Source organism: Periophthalmus magnuspinnatus, chromosome 11 (genome assembly GCF_009829125.3).
Source record: "Periophthalmus magnuspinnatus isolate fPerMag1 chromosome 11, fPerMag1.2.pri, whole genome shotgun sequence".
Taxonomy (NCBI): domain Eukaryota; kingdom Metazoa; phylum Chordata; class Actinopteri; order Gobiiformes; family Gobiidae; genus Periophthalmus; species Periophthalmus magnuspinnatus.
The window spans coordinates 13,131,937-13,155,085 of NC_047136.2; the positions used below are offsets into that span (position 1 = coordinate 13,131,937).

General features: G+C 39.3%; 4 protein-coding genes across 27 annotated transcripts in view; all 4 read right to left on the reverse strand.

Annotated features, from left to right (window-relative positions):
- Positions 1 to 314: 314 nt before the first annotated feature.
- Positions 315 to 1,821, reverse strand: LOC117379094 (gap junction alpha-9 protein-like). 2 transcript variants are annotated; one of them, XM_055225324.1, is made up of 2 exons: positions 536 to 1,818; positions 315 to 478 (listed from the first exon to the last, which is right to left on the reverse strand). In XM_055225324.1, the coding sequence occupies exons 1-2, from the start codon at positions 1,810 to 1,812 to the stop codon at positions 316 to 318; spliced, it is 1,440 nt and encodes a 479-aa protein (XP_055081299.1). In that variant the 5' UTR covers positions 1,813 to 1,818; the 3' UTR covers position 315. The 2 variants fall into 2 exon arrangements, with proteins under 2 accessions (XP_055081299.1, XP_033831699.1); XM_033975808.2 differs by having other exon boundaries at positions 315 to 1,821.
- Positions 1,822 to 4,211: 2,390 nt separating this feature from the next.
- Positions 4,212 to 7,842, reverse strand: LOC117378615 (serine/arginine-rich splicing factor 10-like). 2 transcript variants are annotated; one of them, XM_055225326.1, is made up of 6 exons: positions 7,698 to 7,842; positions 6,212 to 6,494; positions 5,746 to 5,841; positions 5,489 to 5,675; positions 5,358 to 5,399; positions 4,212 to 5,243 (listed from the first exon to the last, which is right to left on the reverse strand). In XM_055225326.1, exons 2-6 carry the CDS (start codon positions 6,351 to 6,353, stop codon positions 5,042 to 5,044), a joined length of 669 nt encoding a protein of 222 aa, XP_055081301.1. In that variant the 5' UTR covers positions 6,354 to 6,494; positions 7,698 to 7,842; the 3' UTR covers positions 4,212 to 5,041. The 2 variants fall into 2 exon arrangements, with proteins under 2 accessions (XP_055081301.1, XP_055081300.1); XM_055225325.1 differs by lacking the exon at positions 6,212 to 6,494 and adding an exon at positions 6,634 to 6,740 and having other exon boundaries at positions 5,746 to 5,847.
- A 373-nt stretch (positions 7,843 to 8,215) lies between these two features.
- On the reverse strand, positions 8,216 to 9,874 carry LOC117379095 (fatty acid-binding protein, liver-like). Its single transcript, XM_033975809.1, has 4 exons — positions 9,808 to 9,874; positions 9,054 to 9,226; positions 8,349 to 8,438; positions 8,216 to 8,266 (listed from the first exon to the last, which is right to left on the reverse strand). Exons 1-4 carry the CDS (start codon positions 9,872 to 9,874, stop codon positions 8,216 to 8,218), a joined length of 381 nt encoding a protein of 126 aa, XP_033831700.1.
- A 983-nt stretch (positions 9,875 to 10,857) lies between these two features.
- Positions 10,858 to 23,149, reverse strand: part of pleca (plectin a) — a 113,337-nt gene continuing 101,045 nt past the window's right edge. For all 22 annotated transcript variants that reach the window (XM_055225441.1, XM_055225447.1, XM_055225449.1 and 19 more), the window contains 5 exons: positions 23,005 to 23,109; positions 22,834 to 22,932; positions 19,006 to 22,347; positions 11,417 to 18,204; positions 10,858 to 11,346 (listed from right to left, as the gene is read on the reverse strand). In XM_055225441.1, the coding sequence (XP_055081416.1) occupies positions 11,953 to 18,204; positions 19,006 to 22,347; positions 22,834 to 22,932; positions 23,005 to 23,109 (9,798 nt within the window). In that variant the 3' untranslated portion in view covers positions 10,858 to 11,346; positions 11,417 to 11,952. The remainder of the gene's footprint in view (positions 11,347 to 11,416; positions 18,205 to 19,005; positions 22,348 to 22,833; positions 22,933 to 23,004; positions 23,110 to 23,149) is intronic.

Genomic DNA, 23,149 nt, shown 5'->3' on the forward strand with positions numbered 1-23,149 from the left:
AGTGGTGGGCACACCACCTCTTTATCTCCATGGATATGTTTATTGCAAGGTTTGCTTTAACTTTCTATCTCCATAGAGCAAGGCAGATGGTGTTCCCCACCACCAGAAATATAACACAATACTACTTTAACACCAGCCACCTTATTGTGACTTTTCTACTCCTAACACATAACTTTGAGGAAACAGTGCCATTAGTCCCTCATGTAAAATGTTCCATGATGATGTGAGGATCCTCTTGTCTGTGGTCATACTGTCATGTCCGATCGGTGCTTTTATTATCTCTAACTTTGAAAGCTCATCTTGCCTGTGTCTAGTTTATATCTGCAGATCAGTAGGTGCTCGTCTGCTGCTCGCACTACTCGTTGCGGACACTCTTCGATTTGGAGATGAGGCCGTGGGGCTGTTACTCTCCCTCGAATGCCGGGACACTGAACTCAACTCCCCGGCAGAATCCGGACTTTGGGACCTGCTTTGGGACCTTTTGCTCTGCTCTGATTTGGATACCAGCCTTGCCCTTGGTCCCACGCTTCTTAACTTCATACTGTTGTTATTCCCATGATAGGAATCGCCACTATCCGAACCAGTTCCCTCTACTACAGTGGAGCAGTGCCAAGGCGGACTTAGTCTACGGGATTTTCTTAGCAAACTTGTTGGTGCCTCTGTCACTGGAAGTGTAGGGTACTCTGATCTTGGAAGGTCCATATTCTCATGTTGGGATGATAACCCTTCTTCGGGATCATCCAGTTTGTCACCAGAAGGGGACCTAGTCTCACTGCTTGTGTTATTCGAGTTGCTATTTGGTTCAGTTGGACAAGGGACAGTCTCTTTGCCTTCCTTATGGATATCAAGTTTTATACCAATATCGCCTTGAATTGGCACAAAAGCAGATGACCCACTCAGAAGCGGGTAGTTCGGGCCGTTGCCTTGCTTTTCTAGTAACAGCGTATACCCGCTCGGAGCTGATGGCATGGTAGTCTTCCGGGCCACCGATGTCCCAGTGCAAACTTGATGCACCACCGAATTTTTCTTGGACTTGCTGTCATAGTAATCATCGAAATCATCTTTCAAATGCGGATAGAAGTCCAAAATTAGGTTCTTTACCCGCTTGTAACCCAAGTGCATGATCTCAAGGAGGCTTAAAAACAACGAAATGCAAGCGATCACTTGCATAAACATCATAAAAACTGTCTTCTCCGTTGGTCTAGAGACAAAGCAGTCCACTACATTGGGACAGGGCTCTCGTTCGCACTTGTAAAGCGGACTTAGGCGATGCCCATAGAGAATGTATTGTCCAGTCATGAAGCTTACCTCTACAATTGACCTGGTTACAATATGCGCAACATATGTACAAAGTAGAGACCCCCGTAATGGAGCTTTATTGAGTTTGCTCTGCTCCAATTGTCTCATTTCTTTCTCAATTCGCCTTCTAACCTCTACCAATTCACCATCCACAGCTTCTAACTCACGTTTTAGAGCTACTTTCTTGCAGTGACGTTCTTTTTCCAATGCACGAAGCTGATATATAGCGTGCCCCATGTAAACCAATGATGGAGAAGACACAAAAATCACTTGAAGGACCCAGTAGCGAATGAGGGAGATGGGGAATGCTTGGTCGTAGCAGACATTTCGACATCCAGGTTGGTCTGTGTTGCAAATGAAATCAGATTGTTCGTCATTCCACACGTCTTCAGCTGCAACGCCCAAAACCAGCATCCGAAATATGAACAGGATAGTCAGCCATATCTTTCCAACCATAGTGGAGTGGATATGGACCTCCTCCAAAATCCCCCCAAGGAAGTTCCAGTCTCCCATGGTTCACTTTACTTTAGCAGAGGTCTGTAAGAAAGAAAATGGTTGTTGTGAATGATAGTTACATTCATTCATTTATGTTCTGCATATTGCCTTTGGGTTACAAGTATCTTCTTGCATTAAAAAAAATGAAATTGTCATAGGTAGATGGGAGACACTTGATAGTGGCCAGTGTGTTGCTGAAATATTTTTGTGTACAGGCAATTTAAAAATCACTAGTTGAGTTAACACAATTAGGTTTTGCACAATAATGGATTGCAAGTTAAGTGTACCCAACTAATCAGATGCTCCTCTATGTAACTTTGACCACATCCTTACATTGAATAAAGTCTACTAACATTAAGTAACATTTTCATCAGTGATAGAAGAGCACAAATTTGCATATTTTGTGCTGTTTTACAATGGAGTACAGAAATCTATTTTGTGCTATAGTAACAATTACAGGCTTCAATTGACTGTTATTTTTACTTTGCAATGAAATAATTTAACCAAAATCTGGCAGGCTATTTTATTAAGAAAAATCTAAATATATCAGTATTTTATGGACTGCAGACACAAAAACCTAAGTTAACATTGCTTTATATTTTCAATTTTTAAAGCTATTCATGAGTTTCTAAACAATGAAGACTTAGCATGCTGTTGCCATAGCAATACTTTATAATAATATTCTACTATAAACAGGAAGCTGAAACCCGTAGATGCTTAAAATAAAAACTGATCTAAATATATTCTGGGCACTTACCTCTCATCTTAGATATTACGGGCCTCCTCCATTGACAAGGCATTGCATCCTAAATTCGCTTTTAATTTAAACCATTTTAATCCAAAATGTAAATACCCTGTTGCTTTTAGTTTGGATGAGGACTGTTGAGTGTAGAGTAGATTCTGTGGGCTGAGGTCGATATTGTTGCATGGCTCTAGTAGCATATCCCTGCAGCGGGCACTGTGAATGGGATGTCCTGTCATTAGAGGTAACACCTCTCAGTATTGGCTCGACTCTCTCATGTTGAACCCACGGGACCCTGTGCTGGGATGAACTTTGTAAACAAGAGGTGTCAGGGCACATTAATTTATTCTAGAATTACAACAGAACTAGAATAATCAGATAATCCAATAATTAGATCTGTTTTTGTTCTGATCATCAAAAGCAACTGGTAACATGTGTCAGTTAATTAGTGAATTTTTAGAGTCATATTTAGAAGACAAAGTACAAAGAATTTTGAAATAACTTTCAATCTTTAGCATTTTTTCTTTAATTTGTGTCACATTAATGTGCCTTTTTTGCACAATTTTGCTTGTCAAAACCTGGAGACGAGAAAAATCTGAAAAAAAATCTGATTACTCACATTGAATGTAACTCTTTCAAATTCCAGAAATCAGATATCCCTGTACCTAAAAGCTATATGCATATTTATTCCCAAAATACATTCTAAGGCCAAAAAACATACCATCTTTCTAGGTTTCATTTTCATGTTGTACTAAAATAAATGTATGTAAAATTGACTGCCAATTATTAGTAAATATCACACAAATTAATGCAAAGATGGCCTGAGTAATAACCAAAACAGAACAGAACAGTTTAGATCTATATGCCTTTTATACTGTCTCCTACAAACAAGGTAGTGAGTCCTTAGAGCCACTTTATTGCATTTTAATTGTTTCATACTGCGGTCAGACAACACACTATAACCAACAAAACAGTGAAAATAAACTACTACGCCACCTTTTGTGAAATTTGCAACTAAGGAACCCTTGTAAAAAATAAACTATTAGGTTAGGTGGACTTTCTTTTATGTGTGATGTGCTTGATTATCACCATGCCTCTACTGATTTGTGTCTGTTTAATACATTTGTTCTATAATTATTGATGGGACACGTCCGATTTCACGCCTGACTGATGCCTCACTGTGGCTCTAATTTAACATGTCCACCACTGCACCATGTTCCATTTACAAAAATCAATGTGTGTGTCTGGATACAAGGCCTTTTGTTCATATTATCAAACCTTATCAGCAAAAAAATATATGTTTTAAGTACCACAACGTACAATCTTAAATCTATTTATTTGAGCAAAATGGTTTATAAAGCATGACTGAATTTACCAAAAAATTTTACAAAAATCAATTATTCTAAAACCAGACTAAAATTAAAATATCTTAAGCTTTGGTTCTAAACATTGGAATTTCCCCACTGTGGGACTAATAAAGGCATATCTTATTGTGGTACTGAAATTAGGTTCCCTTTGATTCAATTATCAGTTAGTTTGACCCAGTCAAAAAAATATCAAAAAATGTTATGCACACAAGAGAAGCATAACATTTACACATACATCAAAAAATATCTTGTAACTCAAAAAACAAAAAAGTAAAAAAAATAAAACATGTAGCCAAGGACAGCCTTCGTACTGGTTTATTACTCAAAAATAACAGATTTTCTAGTAGACAAAGAAGATTCAAGGCTAAAACATGCAAGTGACAACAGTTGTGAAAACAGTCATGTAAACCACAATTACCTCTTCCTCATTTGGGACTTTAAAGACAAAACCACACTTTGAAAAGGTCCAATTTGACAAAAAAATACACCAACAGAAATTCAGGTAAGTCACTGTCTGATGATGAACACTTAAAAAAGACATCCATAGCAGCTTTTTCCACACATTTCAAAGTCAAAAACCTCAAAGCATTTCTTTTCCAAATCAACTCAAAAACATTTCTGGCTTCCCTTTTAAGGAGAGCATTCTGTAAAGGCTATCGGATTAGTTTCTTTAGAGATGAACTGGTCAACTGTCGCCTTTTTGCCATCCAATACTCTCAACATATTTACAAACTACTGGGCTGCTCCTCGGCTTTAACAAGGCTTAAAAGATAATGTACATGCAAAGCTTAACACAAGTTTGACTCTTTACTTGCTTACACACCCAACAGAATTCCAACAGCTCTGAAAAAACAGCCAGCATAACAAATGTAGGTTCCAAACTCGACACTGGAATGGTTTGTCAAACTATCAATAGGTTAAAAAATACTGATTTTCTTTAGCAAATGATGCATAGGGTTTATGAAACCAAGTACTACAAAAAAAAACAAAAAAAACACTCTTTGTGAGAATAGTACTTAACACAAACAACTGTATAAAACCAAGCAACAGCACTTATCGTTAGACGTGACAAGCTTTTTACAAATGGTTCATGGGACGATACATTCATGTCAAAAACTCTCCTCACGCCCTCCTTCTCTTAACGGCCTCCAGATTTGCGTCCGGCCCAGGATCGAGAGCGAGAGCGAGATCTGGAAGCAGAGCGTGAGTGTGAGCGCGAGTATCTGTGCCGCGGCTCCTCTTCAAAGTGAGGTGCCGCTGGAGGCTCCTCTCTGGGCGTAGCAGAGCGTGAGCGAGAACGGGAACGGGCACGGGACTCACGGCGAGGCCTCTGTCTGTATCTGAGCACAGGAGAGGGACAGAGGGGAAAGAACCATGTTAAAATCCCAGTTACGTCGATCCTGGATGTTCTGCTGTAACAGGTGAAGGTTGTTTTAAAGAAATGTGTTTCTTACCCGCCATCTTCATGACTTCTGCTCCTTCGTCTTCGGTGAGATCTGAATAAAAAACAAGTCATTATTTAGTCATCTTATCTATATAGTTTAATACACAAATTAAGTGGAGACTGTTCTGGCAGAAGACTCACTCTCGGGGGCTGGGGGAGCGCCGGCGGTGGCGGTCATACGAAGGGCTGCGGGAGCGATAGCGCTCATAGCTACGACTACGTGATCGCCGACGGCGACTGTCTCTATCATAATCATCATAGCGAGAGGATCGTCCTGGAGACCGCCCCCCTGGAGATCGCCGCTCCTTCGACTTCATCTGGTTTGGTGCTGTAAACAGAGCAGCAGTCAGTGACACAGACCTTTATGCATGTGTGTATAAATAAATTTAAATACGCACTCTTTCGATCACCCTGGGCAAACTGGATCTCGATCTGTCGGCCACAGACCCACTTCCTGTCCAGACTGTGGAGAGCATCCTCCGCGTCGCGCACGTCTTCAAATGTGCTGCTGAGTTAAGGGTTTTGTGGCGTGGGTGAGGTCACATAATATTAATTAACTCCTGAATTATTTAAACAATGAATTAAGTTTGTCAAAATTACTTCATAAGCTACATTTAGTCAAAATTATGTTCAGTAGTTTTAGCAGCCTTTGTCATGCGTGCGAGTTTGTAACTTAAGACAACAGTGTTAACACACTGCTTTCTGCAGAGATTAGAAGAAGCAAGCTGTTCCATATACTTCAGAAAATTGACAAATGAGCAAATCAAAACAGTTCAGATTGATAATTAGTTTTGATTAAAAGGACAGTGTCTTGGATATAAGAGGGACAGCTGATTTTGGTGTCAAATCGTTTTGGGAGGATACAAAACAATACAGACTTGTTACCTTGACTTGACTTTGACTTCATCTTGATCTTTAACCCTTTAATCGACTTGCAGACAGACTTCCTGCTTTCTCGTCTTAAACCTTTTCCAAGCCTTGTCTCCGATCCCCTTTTCCTCTTCATGCTTTACTTTCTTTTCTTTGTCTTTCAAACTTTCACCCTCTCTCTTTTGCTCCTTTGGCCTCTTTGTCTTTACGGCTAATACAGCTAATGGGTCTTTGTAACTCTTTGTGGCCGCTCCACAACTGGACGCTTTTACATTTTCTGAAGCAATAACAGAGAAATAGTAGTGTGTTAGACATTTAATCAAATCATGTGCAAAAAGACAACAGACAAAACGGCAAACCTGGTGAGAGAAGTATTTGTTAGGCACTGCAAATATATGGACTTGTTGGTAAAGGATATTGAATGTATGCAAATCCTCTGGGCTGTCGTGTATAGAAGTCAAGAGGGATGTAGACATCTACTATGGGCCCATAGCGGCCAAACTCACGCCGCAAATCCTCAGGCCTGAACACCGTAAATACAAATATAACTCAACTGCCCAAAGGCAACACCTGCTACAGTATGTCCATAAACAACACAAAAGGTTTAAAAGACTTACCTGTGCTAAACTATGACATTTACATATGATTCATTCGATAGGCATGGAAAATATTGATCCAATCTGGATCAATATGTACTGTGCAACATTTCTGTTCTCCTTGGAGATGGTATTACTATTCCATCGTATGGCATTAAAGTTGTCCATCTGGCTTTTACATCAATTACATATGATTTATTGCTCAAAAAAGCTTTGAAATACAAATACTTACTGTGAGCAGGGTCGCCTAACACAAATCTGACCTGTAATTCACATGGTGGTGTAAACAGTGTCTCCATTGCATTGGATAAGTTTAATGCCATACTGTGGAACATTTCTGGTAAAGCATTGGTTTCTCAATGGAAAGAAGCAGTGACGGACCTTCCATCATAAAAGTTAGATAGTGCACCTTTAAACGGCACATAGGCACCCTACAAATACACCCGAAATTGCTATTTTAATCCTTTTTTATGTATATAACCTTAATGTTAGTGCTCACAGGAAAGGTGAATGATAAATGTATTACTTCGTTTGTGGTAGTGATACATATTGAGTGTGATCATGCTTTGACTCGTCGCTAGCAAAGATGCTTCCACGTAGACAACATTAGCCGCATTAGCATGAACATTAACGCTACGTGTCTGCGGCTCATTCACTTATACGTGGATAAAGCAACTAAACACACGACTGCTCCCTTTACTGATTTTATCAGATACAGTTTGTTCATTCTGTAGTAGTTTAAAAACTGAATTTGGATTTTTGTATTTGATGTAGTTAAAACGGTTCAAACACGCTTTGCTTAGCTTCGCAGAAGACCGTCTGAAGCTAAGATTTGGCAGAGCTGTTTGGCATTTTTCCAAAAATGGTCACATCTGTGCACTCACCTGGACTCATCTGCGATGTTCCGGACAAACAGAGAGGTGTTTGGAGGCCGCATAATGCTAAATTGAAAGTTAAATGACTTTCTGTAGAAGAATTTTAGTAATGGAAAATCTGCAGCTAAAGAATGCACCGCGCATGCACACTGCCGAGGCGCCCAGGACTGATTCTTCACATAAATCAACCAGAGACAAGAGCAAGGCGGATCACTACTGCCCCCTTCTGAACAGTCAATAACAACAACAGAACGGTAGGCTCCTGCAGTGGTGGCTCAGTAATATTTCTTCTCAATGAAAGGAATAAGATATTTTAATGTAAAACAAGACAATCAAATAGTAATAGCATATGTTTGATTGTTTAATCCCAACCTTACAAAGGGCTTTTAAAATTCTCCATTAGAGACCTGGGAGCTTAGACCTATGGTCAAAAATCCTTTACACATTTATATGTTTGTTTATTGTTTCACTTTAATCATTTGGCTTTTTTTTTTTCTTCTGACATCACTTCAAATTCAGACGAAAGTTTAAACTCGTTTACTTTTGCTGATGAATGTTACAGAGCCTGTAGTCACTTTCTAGAAAGAAATAGAAAATGTTAAAATATTTGTTCAGTTTTCATTAAAAAACACATCTGTTTTGTGAGAAAAATGTACTAACCTCCACCATATCCTCTCCCTGCATCTCTCGGACAGAGGTGATTTTGTCTGATTCTGTAATCAGTTTCCCATTTTCCTCTTTGACTGTGCACTAAAAAGAAGGGCAGATATATTAAAGGCAGTATGTATTAAAATAAATGTGCTGATGGTTAGTTTTATATACTACATATTATTAAATGGGTGTAGCTACTGATACTCTTGTTTGTCTTAGAGGTATTCCCATGAATTATGAAAAGACGTAGACACTATATTAAGTAGTTAAATTGTATTGCGTGAAAACTACCTATGACCTTTTTGCTATTTCCTACTGCTACCTCTGTTAGTGTCATTACCACTGCTAACAAAGGCCAACTTAAACTACACTGTGTAACTTTTCTGGTGGAGGTTCCACCATCTGCTCATGTCATGATGTTATTGCTTTGCCTGGAATGTTCCATAATATATCTATGTATCATTTATTACATTTTGTGTTTTTTGCCCCAGATCTGACCTACAACCTTGTCCCACATGCTTGTCTCCCCGGAGAAGTTTAAAGTCATAGTGTGTACATTTTTTGGTAAAGCAATAACATCTGCAAGGAGACAAGCAAATGGTGTATCCTCCTCTAGAAAAAATTATACAGTGCACCTTTAAGTAAATTACCTCTGTGAGTTTAAGCCTTTTTTCTCATTTATTATTTCATGATCTCCTTTCAAATTGGACTCACCTTAAACTTGCGTCCATCCGGTCCAGTGATCTCTGACTCCTTTCCAATGCTGAAGGAGTTGACTGTGGTGCGAACTGGAGTTTTTATGGTGTAGGTGAAGTCTTTGCCATTTTGTTCTATTATGATCGTTGGCTTAATTTCTTTACGCATTTTTACAACCATCTCAGGTGCACCTATGAAGACATCCACATCAACCAATGCATTAGACTGCAAAATGTGTTGGAATGTTGTGAATTCAAATTTACAAACATACTTTATTATGCATGTGTGTTTGTATGACTTTGAAAAAACAACAACTTGTAGTTTCACTTCTCATTACATAGTGCACCAAATTAAAGGTGGTCTATGTAACTTTTTCTGACAGGTCTGCCTCCTGTTTTTCTCCATAAGTATGTTATTGTTTTGCCTGGACTGTTCCTATGGGATTTAACTTTGCCTATCTTACATTTATTTAATTACAGGTATTTTGATTGCCCCCTTGAAAAAATGCGTTCTCCACAAGTCTGACCTTTAACTTCTCCTGGTGGTCAACTGGTGAATGATGCAAAATGCCACACAGTATAACATTACATGTAGACAAGCAAGTTACATAGTGAACCTTTAACTGTCTACTATTTTGTACATTGGCAATATACAGTCCATCTAGTCAAACATACTGAAAGCAAGATATTCAGAATTTAAGTCAGTCTAACTCCCATTTAGCACATTTTTTCCATGTCATTTCTATAATGATGCAAAAATGACATAACTTTACCGACTGCTTTGAGAAACTCCTCCAGGTTTTCCTCAGCATAGACTTTCCAGGTTCCAGAGAAGTCCATAATTTCTGCAGGTCCTTCGTGTCGTGTGTGGTACTTGATGATGTTTGTTCTTGTGTTGTCACTTTCCCATCATCATCCTTGGTGTTGGTAAGCTGGGGACCTAAATGTCCCTGTTATTTAGGACCCAGTGCATCGTCATGGGAGACACTTTTAAAGGGTGGGATTTATAGTTTCATTCATGGAAAATCAACAAGCTGGTGGCAAAGGTGCAATATCAAGCGATTGTTTCTCACCTTCTTTAATCAATTTTATGTATAATTAATAATTATTTAATTAGCTTTAAAGATCTGCTGGACGGCAGATTTCACTACTGGAATCATTTGTGCATGTTGCCCTAATTATATGCTACAGAAATGGTTTGCATCAAACAAAATAATTTGTGTAATTGTTTTAGCAAGTTTGAAACTAACATATAAACCAATGTGCTCTAATAGAGAATGTTACAACTACAAAAATAGGAGTAAGACTGGCCATATTGGAGTGCAATAGTAATAAAAGTCCCTTGAAATTAGTTGTTTTCATAACAGTTCATGATAATAATAATAATATTGTTGAATTCTTTAGTTCATTAATTTTGTATTTAATACTCCCAGTGCTACTGTATGTTGGTAAGCATATACTTCATATCATAATTTCTCAAAGGAGATAAACAAGAGAACAAACATAAGACAATTGTTCATTTCCTAGTTGTTTATTTACATAGCATAAGGTGTTACAGTAAAATTCCTCGTCACCATTTTATAAATACACCATTCAGGTTTGATAACCATCAATAAAATACTTCCTTCAAACCTCTGAAACATAAACATGTTTCTGTTTCTGCACCTTAAATGTTAGTGTATCATGCAAAGCAGAAATAAAATGAACAGAAAATAATATGGTTTCAATTATTGCTTTAAAAACAAGTAAAACAAAAAATGCATAAAATAAATGCACATGTAGTGGATGAACAAATACTGGAGCTGGTGCAAAGCTTAAAAATGTTTCCAAAACAATGTTAATGAATGGCTTTCAGCATTAGTGCTCTAAGTATCTTTAATATACAGTACAATACTTGTCTATGAGAAGTCCCACTAAAATTGGACACAGTTAGATACAAACATTCATTGGTTTTAGCCCTGTGTACGGATTGTGATAGCGACAGTACAAATGTTTTTAACCTGAAAACATTAGGAAGCTGCTCGTTCAGTCATGCATCAGTCAGTTTACAGTAGGACCACTGCACCATCAAGTTAAGCTACTACACTGCTTTAAAGTGATACGGAGTATTTGCAGGCACTTACAGAAGCTCGGTTAAGGTCTTTTAATTGCTAGTGTTAGAATGGTCCATTGTAAAAACAATAGATTCAAATATTACTTTAGCACATGCTTTTCAATAAAATTCATATAAAATATCTGTTTACAGTGGTTTGGTTAAAATAAATGCCAAGAATTGCAGGAAGACATCTGAGCAGGAAGCAGAGGAAAAGACACTGTGGACAGAAACAGGAACAATGAGGATTAATCCAAACTTAAAAATTTTAATAAATGCACTAGATTTACCTTTTGAAATGTCGGTCAGTGCCTGAACTTTTTTGGAGTTTTGGATCCAGGAGCTGTTTGAATTTGTTTTGAATTTTTTGCTGCAGTATAATCCAGAGTTGAGAGTTTAATGGTCAGCAGTGAATTCAGCATTTCAAAATAAAGTTATGTGATTTTTCATGGGGACTAAATTCTGCTCTGCAGAGTAGCTAATAAATCTTTCTTTATAATAATAATTGTCTAATTTCACAAATATATACAGATTTTGTACAACCAGATTTTGTTCATAGATGGGCACTTTTTCAAAAAGTATCAAAATAAAACTAATTCCAGTCATATGAACAATAACTCTTAACAGTTCCATATTTAAGCCAGTTCTTTGTATGCCATCTGCTAAATGAAATCATCTCTGATAAGAAAGCACAAGTAAATAAAGAATATACATCTACCAAAAATAATTCAGCGTATAAAATAAATCTAAATCTTTGTAACAACTACATGCAGAGCAGAATAAAGGTTGTCTTTATTCCACTGTTTTAGGCATCTGGTGACAGTCGTCAGTAGCGGCGGGTGTAGCTTGGGGAGCCATAAGATGTGGATGAGCCATAGGCAGAGGAGCTGTAGGAGGATGTTCCGTAGGGAGCGGAGGAGAAAGTGCTACTGAAGCCAGACCCTGTGGCATCGAAGCTTCCTCGTCGAGACCCTGACCTAGATCCAGTCCTGGACCCAGATCTGGACCCGGTGGCTGACCCAGAGCCGCTGATGCTGTAGGGACTGTACAGGCCTTTACTTGACTGAGAAGAGGCTTCGAGCAACCTCAGGCCAGTCCCCTCCTCAATCATGCTCCTTTCCATAGCGTCTTTGTAGGAGATCTTCAGTTTCGTTTTGGGGCAGGTGAGGTATTTTGAATAAGCACTTACATCTCTGAGTTTCTGTGCCGTGCGTGCATCCAAGGTTCCTTTCTTCACGGCCTCATCAACAGAGACTCTACCAGTGACATCTGGTTCGATTAATCCACCTGTCAAATACTGGACTTCAAGGAACCTCTGACCTGCTTCGTAATACAGCCATCCCTTCTTTAAGGCTTGGGCAGCAGACATTTGGCTTTTTGTTCTTGGGTCTTCGAAACCATTGTAGGCCTTTTGGGCAAGAGTGATGCGGTCAACCATTATTTTATCCACTAGTCCTTTGTTCACTGCATCTGTGACTGAAAACTTCTCGCCTGTATTTGGGTCAATGATGCCACCTGTGCAAGCTTGAGCCTCTAGCAATCTTTGTCCAGTAATATTGTCCACTAGATTTCTATGTATCGCCTCAGTTACAGATACCTTCTCCAGCGTCTCTGTGTCTAAGATGCCTGCCACTGGTCCAGTCTCCTCAGTAGGGTCATTCCATGTAGTAGCCGGTGTTTTTATTGATGGTATTGGACTCATATTGTAAGAAGAGGAAGATCCAAATGAGGACGAACGTGATCTATTTCCGCTCATGTTTCCAGAAAGCATGTCTGCGAATTCGGTAATAGACAGGGTACCACCTCTGTATTGATCCAGTGCTGATTTATCAATAAGACCTCTTGAAATGGCATCATCAATATCATATTGTCTTCCTGATCGCCTATCTATAATCATTGACTTAATGACTCCATCTGAAGAGGTTATGGTTATCTCCTCCCATTCGCACTCTTGTTCAGCCAGTTCAATGTAAGTTTGGTGGTCAATTAACCCCTTTTGATAGGCTTCATAGACAGACATCTCCTTACCTGTCTCTGGATCTACAATGACAACTCGTCTCTTACGAACAGAAGACTTTGATGATGTCTTCCTTTCACGTTTCTTTTCTTTGAGCAACAAGAGCGCCAAGCCAGTTTCGGGGTCTGTCATGCACCTCTCCATGAGCTGAAGATAAGTGAGATTTTCCTCTGTGTTGGGGTCAAAAAAGCCTTTTGTATCATCTGATGGATCAGTAAGGATTTGATTCATTTCTTCGTCAAACAATCCACGTTCATAAGCCGCTTCAACAGGCAGACGATGACTTTCTTGTGGGTCAATAATACCTCCAGTTGCTATTTGAGCTTCTAGCAAACGAATACCATGATCTTTTAGAATCAACCCCTTTTTCATGGCTTGAAAAAGAGAGATGACTTTACCGGAGTAGGGGTCTCTGTAGCCAGTTACTGCACGTTCAGCTGATAGTAGTTTGTCTTTGAATTCTGGTCCTACCACTCCCATTTTGACAGCTTCGTTGACGGTAAGTTTAAGATTTTTGATTGGGTCTATCACATACCCAGTTGCAGCTTGGGCCTCTAGGAGCTCAAAGGCAGTACCAGGTCGAATCATAGTCTTCTTCATGGCTTGGTAAATGGATAGACGATCTTTGGTTGATTCAACATAAACACCAGCAATGCAACTTGTCCCTTCAAGATACTTTTTGAGCTCTCTACTAACTTCCTCAACAGTGACAGTTCCTTCTAAAAGTTCATTGTATGTCTTTTGGTCAATGATTTGTGAACGCAGCAACTCTTCAATTGTAATTTGCTTTCTGAGCCCCTTGAAAAGCAAAGCACGATCAGCCAGTGACAGCAAACGCATGCCAGTTTCTTTATCAATTCTACTTCTCTTAAGCAATTGAGCGTAAGATTGTTTTTCATCAGTAGTTGGATCAATGAAGCCTTTAATTTCACAACTAGGTTCTGATATTCTGTCCAATGTCTCTTTATTGATGTAACCACGTTGCATTGCCACATCATTGGGCAGGCGGAAGTAGTATTCTGGATCCACCAATCCGCCTGTTGCATTTTGAGCTTCTAACAGCCTCAGCGCATAGTCTTCTAGAATAAGGCCTTTTTTCATTGCTTGGAAAATTGAAATAACTTTGCCACTGTATGGGTCTTTGTAGCCAGTGACTGCTCTTTCAGCTGATAGGAGCTTGTCATGCAGTTCAGGACCAACTAAACCTTTTCGTACCGCTTCGTCAACTGTTAGCAATTCATCTTTGATTGGATCTATAATGAATCCAGTTGCTGCCTGAGCTTCAAGTAGATTCAAAGCAACTTCTGGTTTCATCTGGCCATTTTTCATTGCTTGATAGATGCTGATTCTCTTGGGCATGTCTGACATAATTCCGGCAATACAACCTGTGCCAAAGAGGTACTGTTTAACTGTGGGTTTTTCCATAACTTCTCTAATTGTAATTTTTTCTTGCTTCAGAAGGTTGTATGTATTCAAGTCAATGATTCTGGCATTGTAAAGCTCCTCTATGGTAATTCGTCTTCTGATAACGTCACAGGACATGCCTTGTTCAATCTTCAAATCCTCTCTTTGCTCAATAATTTCAATGATGATGATAAGCATTCGTTCTTTTGTAATTAGGCCTCGGCGATACTGCTCCAGAAGCCTTTGTTTTTCGTTATCTGGAAGCATATTTGAATTCATGACTTCCCAAATGGTCATAGTTTTCCCTGTTGCACCTTTTCCTGGAATATCAATTTGTGTATTGGCCAAATCAGTTTGTGCTTGTTCTTCGGTAACCTGGTAGGATTTTTCAACAGGTGCAGCTTCTACTCTGGACACTGGCAAATAGCACAAACCAGAAGTAGGATCTCTTGTGCATTTTTCCAACAATTGCTTGTAGGTAACATCTTCATTTGTTTCTGGGTTAGTGAAGCATTTAACATCTCCCGAAGGTTCGTTGAATGATTTGACCATTTGCTTGCTCAAATATCCACGCTTGATCGCCACTTCATTAGGGACACGATGACTGCTAATTGGATCAATAACACCGCCTGTGGAAAACTGAGCTTCCAGAATGGGAATTGCATGTTCTCTCAAAACAAGCTCCTTCTTCATAGCTTGGAGGAGGGAGATTTTGTTGCCTGTGTATGGATCTTTATATCCAGTCACTGCTTTTTCAGCCAATAGCAGCTTTTCATGAAGTTCTGGTCCAACAACTCCAGCCTTAACAGCTTCGTCCACTGTGTGTTTCTGATTTTTCACTGGATCACTTATAAAACCAGTACCAGCTTGTGCTTCCAATAGTGCCATAGCTGTCTTTGGCTGTAAAATGTTCTTTTTCAGTGCCTGATAAATACTCATCTTTTCATCTCCCATGACAACACCATCAATTAGGTCTGTTCCTTTCAGATATTTCTTAACTGCATCACTCTCGCCAACTTGTTTAGGTGTGATTTTACCTTGTTGGAGCTTGTCAAATGTAGCTTTGTCAATGACGTTTGAATCTAGCAGGGAATTGGCAGAAACTGGGGCCCGAAGGCCTTCAAATGGAGCTTCTTCTTTCTTCTTGTCTTCTCTCTCATCCACCATCGTAATAACAATCTTGATGAACTTTTCAATTGTGACATGCCCTGTTCGATATTGTCTGATCAACTCAATCCTTTGCTCTTCTGTTATGTACTCAGAATGTATTATCTCCCAAATTGTAACTTTTCTACCTTTGAATGGCCCATAGTCAAGCTCCATTGTTTTCTGCATAGCTTCTTTAGCCTTAGCTTCCGTTAGCTGTTTTTCTTCCTTCGGTTTTGGTGCCTTCTTTGACAATGCAAGCAAGGGCAGTCCTGTCTCTTTGTCTGTGATGCATTTGCTAATAAGTTGTTGATAGGTAGCATCTTCTTGTGTATTAGGATCGCAATAGACTTTTGTTTCTTCACTTTCCTTGTTAAGACTCTTGCTTGTTTCTTCATCAAGGTATCCACGCTTGAATGCAAGGTCGTGAGGGATACGATAGCTTTTTACTGGGTCGACAATTCCTCCTGTTGCAAATTGTGCTTCCAGTAGACGAATGCCCTGATCTTTCTTCACAAGACCCTTTTTCATGGCTTCAAACAGTGATATCTTTTTACCAGAATATGGATCTTGGTAGCCACTAACAGCCCTCTCAGCAGAAAGTAGTCGCTCATGCAACTCTGGTCCAACTAGCCCAGACTTAACTGCCTCATCTACTGGAACCCTTTCGTTTTTAACTGGGTCAATGATAAATCCAGTAGCAGCTTGCGCTTCCAGGAAGTTCAAAGCAGTTTCTGGGGATAGTAAATCTTTCTTCATGGCTTGATAGAATGGCATTTTCTCTTTTGTTGGTTCGTTCAGCAATCCAGCGATACTTGGTGTCCCTTGCAATGCCTTCTTCACTTGATCCATGTCGGCAATCTCCTTAACAGTAACTTTGCCATTGCTAAGTTTATTGAATAGGTCTTTATTGATAACTTTGGACTCAAGTAGCTCATTGGCAGAAACTGCAGATCTCAAGCCATTGAAGACATTATCTTTATTTTTCTCCTTATCCTCAACAACAGTGATGACAATTTTGATAATTTTCTCAACAGTGATCTTGCCAGTTTTGTATTGGCGAATTAGATCTTTTCTTTGGTCTTCAGTAAAATATTCTGAATTGATAATTTCCCAGATGGTAACATTTTTGCCCTTGAATCTTCCAAAAGGCACATCCAATTTTGATTTACTAAGCATCTCTTTTGTCTCTGCATCTGTGAATGTCCCATCAGTTTGAGCTGCTTTCTCCGTTACTGGCAAAATCAACAAACCAGTTTCTGCATCCTTTGAACATCTTTCAAGCAGTTGTTTGTAAGTTAGCTGTTCTTGTGTGCTTGGGTCAATGAACAGCTTGCAATCGTCACTAGGATCAGTGAGTTTCTTGTTTAAATCTGGATCAAATTGTCCTTGCTTGTATGCTATCTGTAGTGGCACTCTATGACTGTTAACTGGGTCGATGATACCGCCAGTTGCAAGTTGAACATCTAGATATTTTGTTGCTGGCTCTTTTTCAATTAACCCCTTCTTCATAGCTTCATACAGTGAGATTTTGGCTCCGGTGAAAGGATCCCTAAATCCAGTTGCAGCTCTTTCTGCTGACAACATCTTGTCATGCAGTTCAGGACCAATCACCTCTTCTTTTACAGCCTCATCCACCGTTAGAAGTCTATTTTTTGCCGGGTCAACCATGAACCCAGTGGCGGCTTGAGCTTCAAGTAGCATTGTAGCTGTATCGGGTTCAATCTTGTTTTCCGTCATGGCTTGGTAAACACTAATCTTCTCTTTATCTGGAGTTACGAGACCACCAATTATCCCCTGGCCTTTGAGACAAGTCTTTACTTTATCTGTGTTGGAAAGATCTTGCACGGTCGCTTTGCCCTTTTTCAACTTGTCAAACTCCTTTTTGCTTAGGACACCAATCTCGTGCAATCTCTCAGCAGGTACCTTCTCTCTTATACCATCAAAAGCAAGAGGAGATTCTTTATCTTTCTTCTCTCCATCCACTTCAACTGAACCATTGAACACTTTCTTGGTTGTTGTGACTGTTGTCATGGTTACAAGTTGCTGCTGCTCTCCCTGTACTTTATCGGTCTGAACTTCAATCTCTTTAGTCACAGTTGTGGTTGGTTTTGCAGCAGCAGCAGCACCTTCCAAGCTTTGAAGTCTTTCTCTGAGCTTTTTGTTTTCTGCTTCCAGAAGTTTCTCCTGCTCCAGTCTCTTCTTATCGATAACTTGCATTTCTTTCTGTTTATTGTTCATCTCCGCCTCAGCCTCTTTTTGCTTTTTGAGGGCTGCATCTAAAACAGCCTGTAGTTTTTTCTGCTCCTCCTCCATCATCTTTCTCTGGCGTTCTTGTTCGTCTTTGAGAGCTTTGGCCTTTTTAATTTCATCCTCTAGCTGTTTCTCCAGTTTCTTCTTAGCTTCCTCCATTTCTTTGTCTTTCTTCAGTAAAATTTCTTTGTCCTGGAGGAAGGACTGTTGCATGAGGGCTTTCTGCTGCTCCACCTGCTCTTTTTGGACGTTGGCCATCTGCAAGAGGGACAGAAAGTGACAATGAGGAAACAGAAATGGAAGGCTCTTTTCTACTTAATAAATACATAAACGTTAGAAGTTACAAAAATAATGTATCATTATTTTCATTTCAACTGCCAATGTAGCCGACTTCATGGTAGAGTCATTTTTTTTTTGCAATTATGTAATATTTTATCAGGTTGTGATGAGAGTGATTGGGTACAAACCAGTTAATTCAGACAAGGCTCTGGTGATTATTTCGGCAAACTAAGTGTCCATTCTTGAAATTAAGTTAAATATGTTTGTTTTTTTGGGTTTTTTTTTTTACATATTTATCAGCTTTTAAAACTGTTTCACATTCAGCATCCTATATATTTTATAATTATAGTAAATAAATAGTAAAGGAAAAAGTAACTTAGTCTTGAAGTTGGTACATATTAAACTGGATTCAATTGTTATATCATTCAACATTGCAGTATTATATAAAATGACATTCAAATATAATTGCTGGCAGATTTTTAGACATGATCAGAGGTTACCAGGGTTGTATATTATGTACATTCCATAGTCAGTGTATCTCTTTAGTGGTTAACCAAATCTGGATGGAAAAAGGTATTCAAATTCACTAACAATTTTACCTTTTATGTTTACACACTGATAATGGAATGCATCTTTATACAACTGAACCAAACAATCTGACCAAGTGTTTAAAAACACCAACAATTTACATCCATGTCAATACACCAATACTGCCTTGACTTAGCGTGTTTAAAGTTATATGCACAGGTCATAGACATCTAATATTTTGTTTTACAATACCTCTTTGGACTTCCTCTGCAGGTCCTCCGCCTCCTTCTTTAGTTTCTCTCTCTCTTTCTCTACATCAGCGATTGCTTTCTTCAGATCATCTGCCTCTTTGGTGCTCTGTAATCTCTGAGTCTCCAGTTTTTTAACCACCACTTCTGAAGTCTGTTTCTCACTAATTTCAAGTTGTACTTTCACTTCTTCCACTTGTTTCTTGAATTTCTTGGCTTCATCCTCAGCTTTGGCCTGCGCATCACTTAGCTCTTTCACTTTCTTCTTAAGCTTATCCGCCTCTGCTGTCATTTCCTGTTGTCTTTTACGTTCAGCTTCTAGTGACTTCTGAAATCCTTCTGTTTCCTTGTTTAATTTTTGCTGAATTTGCTCTTTATCCTCCAACAATTTCTTTGCCTTTTCTTGTGCTTGGTTTTTCAATTTCTGCAACTCTTCTGCCTCTGCTTTTAATTTGGTTGCTTCCTGGATAGCTTGCATTTTCTCCTTTAGCATCTTCTCAGCTAAAGCTCTTTGTTCAGCAAGGTCTGCTTCGGCTAGCTGTCTTTGCTTAGCGGCCTCCTCAGCTTCCACGCTTAGCCTAGCTGCCTCCTCTGCTAAACCTTTCATCTTTTCCGCTTCTTCAGCTAATAACTTCTGTGTACTATCTTTATCCTTTTGCATCAGTCGCCTGTTCTCCTCCTCAAATTTAAGTTTTATCTTCAAAAGTTCATCCATTTGTTTCTTAACTTTAGCCAATTCATCTGTAACCTGTGCCTTTTGTTTAACGGCATCATCCACCTCCTTCTTGAGTCTCTTTAGCTCGTCATCCAGCACTCCTTTTTGCTTGTCTGTTTCTTCTAGTTGTAATTTCACAATAATCAGTTCCTTTTCCACGACAGATTTCTGCTTGAGTGCTTGTTCTGCTTCACTTTTATGTTTTGCCATTTCTGCATCAGCTTGTTGTTTAAGCTTCAACGCATCGGCCTCAGCTTTGGCGCGTTTTGCTGCTTCCTCTTGTGCTTCTTTCCGTAACTTCTCTGCATCTTTTTGAGCTTTTGCCTGTTTCGCAGCTTCCTCCTCTGCCAATTTCTTTTGCTTCTCTGCTTCCTCTGCTTTTTGCCTTAACAACATGGCCTCCTTCTCAGCCTTCTCCTTAGCTTTCTCAGCATTGTTAGCTAATTTCTTAGCGCTTTCATAGTCTTTTTGTAGCTTCTCTTGCACCAAACTGTCTTCCTTATTTTTGGTGAGGACGCTTTGTGCTTGGAGTTCAGCAGCAGTGGATTTCTGGGCAGCATCTTTTGCTAATGCAGCTTGCTTTTCTGCCTCTTTCTCTGCGTTTTCTCGTTGTTTGTTAGCTTCTTCTGCTTTCTTCTTGAGTCTTTCCACCTCATCTTTGGCGTTTTTACATTGCCTGGCTGCCTCCTCCTCTGCTGCCTTAATCCTCTTCACCTTCTCCTCTGCTTCTTTACGTTTCTTCTCCTCTTCTGCAGCAAATTTTTTCATTTTTTCTGCCTCAGCTTCCGCCTTATCTTTACTCTTTTGCGTTTGATCCGCGACATCTTTCAACTTCTTCAACTCCTTTTCCAAATCGGCTTTCTCTTTTGCCGCCTTTTCAAAGCTGATCTTAATAATGTGAATTTCTTCTTCCACTACTTTCTTTTGTCTAAGCGTTTCCTCAACAATAGTCTTCTGTCTCTCCAGTTCAGAATTGGAGGAACTCTTCAAATGTGTGATCTTTTCTTGGATATCTTGTTTATGCTGCGCTGCTTGGTCTTCCAGTAACTTCCTTTGATAGGCTTCGTCTTCTGCTTGTCTCTTCAACCTCTCATTCTCAGCTTCTTTGGCTTTAAGCGCCACCTCTGCCTCTGTCTTAAGTCTGGTTGCTTCATTAATTGCCGCTAATTTTTCCTTAAGTATTTTTTCAGCTTCGGCTCTCTGTCTCGCTGCTTCCTCCTCCGCAACATGTCTTTGCTTTTTTGCTTCCTCTGCCACAGATCTCAGCCTAGCTGCCTCTTCTGCGAGTTGCTTCATTTTAAGTGCTTCGGTCTCCAGTAGCTGTTTACTTTTCTCTGAAGTTGACATTGTTTCTTTTTCAGCTTTCGCTTTCATTTGTAACAATGCATCCATTTCGCCTCTCACCTTCGCCAACTCCTGCTCAAGTTGTTTCCTTTGCTTCTCTGTTTCGCAAACTTCATTTTTCAACCTCTGCAGTTCGCTATCCAACAGACCTCTTTGCTGATTTGCATGCTCAAAATCTGCTTTCAATCTTATGCACTCCTGTTCGGCAGATAATTTCTGTTGTGCGATTTGTTCAGCAAAAACACGTTGTTTCTCTAGCTCCTTCTCGGCATTTTCTTTCTGTTTGAGAGCAGCCTCTTCAGCTTTGGCCTTTTTCTTAGCATCCCTTTCTGCCTCTGCCTTTTGTCTTTCGGCCTCTTGTTGTGCTTGGCTTTTCTGCTGCGCCTCCTCCTCCGCTTTCAGTCTCATCCTCAATGCTTCGTTAGCTTTCTGACGCCACAACTCCAGCTCTTTCTCTGCTTCTTCTCTGGCCCTGTCCGCTTCCTCTTGCTGTTTTCTTAATCTGTCTGCTTCTTCTTGGAGTTGAAGCACTGCGCCTTGTTCCTTTTTGAGCGACTCCTCCAGTTTAGATGTTTTTTCATTAAAATTTGCTGTCTGTAGTTGTGTTATAGCTGATTTCTGTGCAACCTCTTCCACAACTTTAATCTGACGAACTTTTTCCTCCTCCGCTTGCTTCATTCTCCTCTCAGCTTCTTCTGCTTGCATTTTATATTTTTTCAAGTCATCTAGCGCTTTTTGTTTTTGTTTGGCTGCCTCCTTTTCGGCCTCAGATTTCCTTTTAAGTTCATCTTCGGCTTGTTTTTTCTTTAGCGTTTCTTCATTCACCTGTTTGCGCAATCTCTCAGCTTCATCTTGTGCAGCTTTTCTCATTTTCTCCGCATCTGCCGCCTTGTCCCTAAGTTTGTCCAACTCACCCTCTGCTACTGTCTTTTGTTTTATAGTCGTCTCTAGCTGAATCCTTATAATATGAATCTCTTCTTCTATCTTTTTGCGTGTTAGCTGAGCCTCTTCAAGTTGCTGGTTTTTAGACTTGATTTCCTGGTCGGACAAAGTCTTCAGCTGCTGTAGCTCTTGTTGAATGTTTTGTTTTTGCTTTTCGGAGTCCACAGCGACGTCTTGTCTCTTACTAGCCTCAGTTTTCATTTGAGATTTTAATTGCTGTGCTTCTTGTTCTGCTGCTGCCACAGATTTTGCCTGAGCCTCTGCAATTTTTTTCTGTTTGTCTAATTCAGCCTGCATCTCAGCCATCTTCCTCCTCTCCTCCTCCTTCAGCTTTTCTGATGCTTTCTGTATTAGTAAAAGCAAAAGGAGTAAAAGAAACAAAGATGTTAAGGGTTATAGGGATAATAATTCAAGGAATTATTATTTAAAACATGTAGCTACATACAGTAGATATGTAAATACATGACTAGGTTAAAGCTGATGCTAGTTTGTTAAAATGAATATTGTATGGGAAATATTTGGAGTGTTTTTAAAAAGTCAAACGCTCAATCAAAAGTTACATTTTTAATAATATTGCAAATTGACTAGCTTCACTTTAAATAATTATTGTGCGTCTTGTAATTCATAGTAAACATATTTATTTGTATTGTTTAAAAAAAAAAGTAAAAATATTAGAAAATAACATTTGCCATTATAATGATGACAAATTATTTTTGTGCCAGCATTTTAGAAAGACTTAATGAGAATGAGTTTCCCATACACCAACTAGTTAACAGAGAGAGACGGCTGATGAGCTCTTGTTTGATAGAAATTTTTATTAAATGCAATTACCTCCTCTTCCTCCAAGCGGCGCTGTGTCTCTATGATAAACTTGATGTACTGACTGGTGAGAGTCATCAACTCACTGTAGCGGGTTCGCAGATTTACATACTGAAAGAAACATATACAATTAAGAAAATACAAAGATTTGATTAAATTGTGGTTGTAATTGGTAACTGGTACCTCTTGAATGATGTTGTCAGAGGCACCCTCCATTTTGGGTTTCTTCAGAGGAGACACAGTGGGGTCCTCCATTGCTTTGTAAGTCAACAACAGCAGCTCATAATCCTACATAAATACACAGATATCTTGTAAAATGGCATACACC

Bases quoted from the DNA above. Each gene is read 5' to 3' on its own strand.
- LOC117378615 (XM_055225325.1), bottom strand. From the start codon at position 7,750: ATGCGGCCTCCAAACACCTCTCTGTTTGTCCGGAACATCGCAGATGAG. The intron at 6,741-7,697 runs GTGAGTGCACAG...TACGGTGTTCAG, and splicing joins AACATCGCAGATGAGTCCAG to GCCTGAGGATTTGCGGCGTG. The intron at 5,400-5,488 runs GTGAGTCTTCTG...TTTTTTATTCAG, and splicing joins CGCTCCCCCAGCCCCCGAGA to ATCTCACCGAAGACGAAGGA.
- LOC117379095 (XM_033975809.1), bottom strand. From the start codon at position 9,874: ATGGACTTCTCTGGAACCTGGAAAGTCTATGCTGAGGAAAACCTGGAG. The intron at 9,227-9,807 runs GTAAAGTTATGT...ATGTCTTCATAG, and splicing joins GGAGTTTCTCAAAGCAGTCG to GTGCACCTGAGATGGTTGTA. The intron at 8,267-8,348 runs GTTAGTACATTT...ATTTCTTTCTAG, and splicing joins AGGGAGAGGATATGGTGGAG to AAAGTGACTACAGGCTCTGT.
- LOC117379094 (XM_033975808.2), bottom strand. From the start codon at position 1,812: ATGGGAGACTGGAACTTCCTTGGGGGGATTTTGGAGGAGGTCCATATC.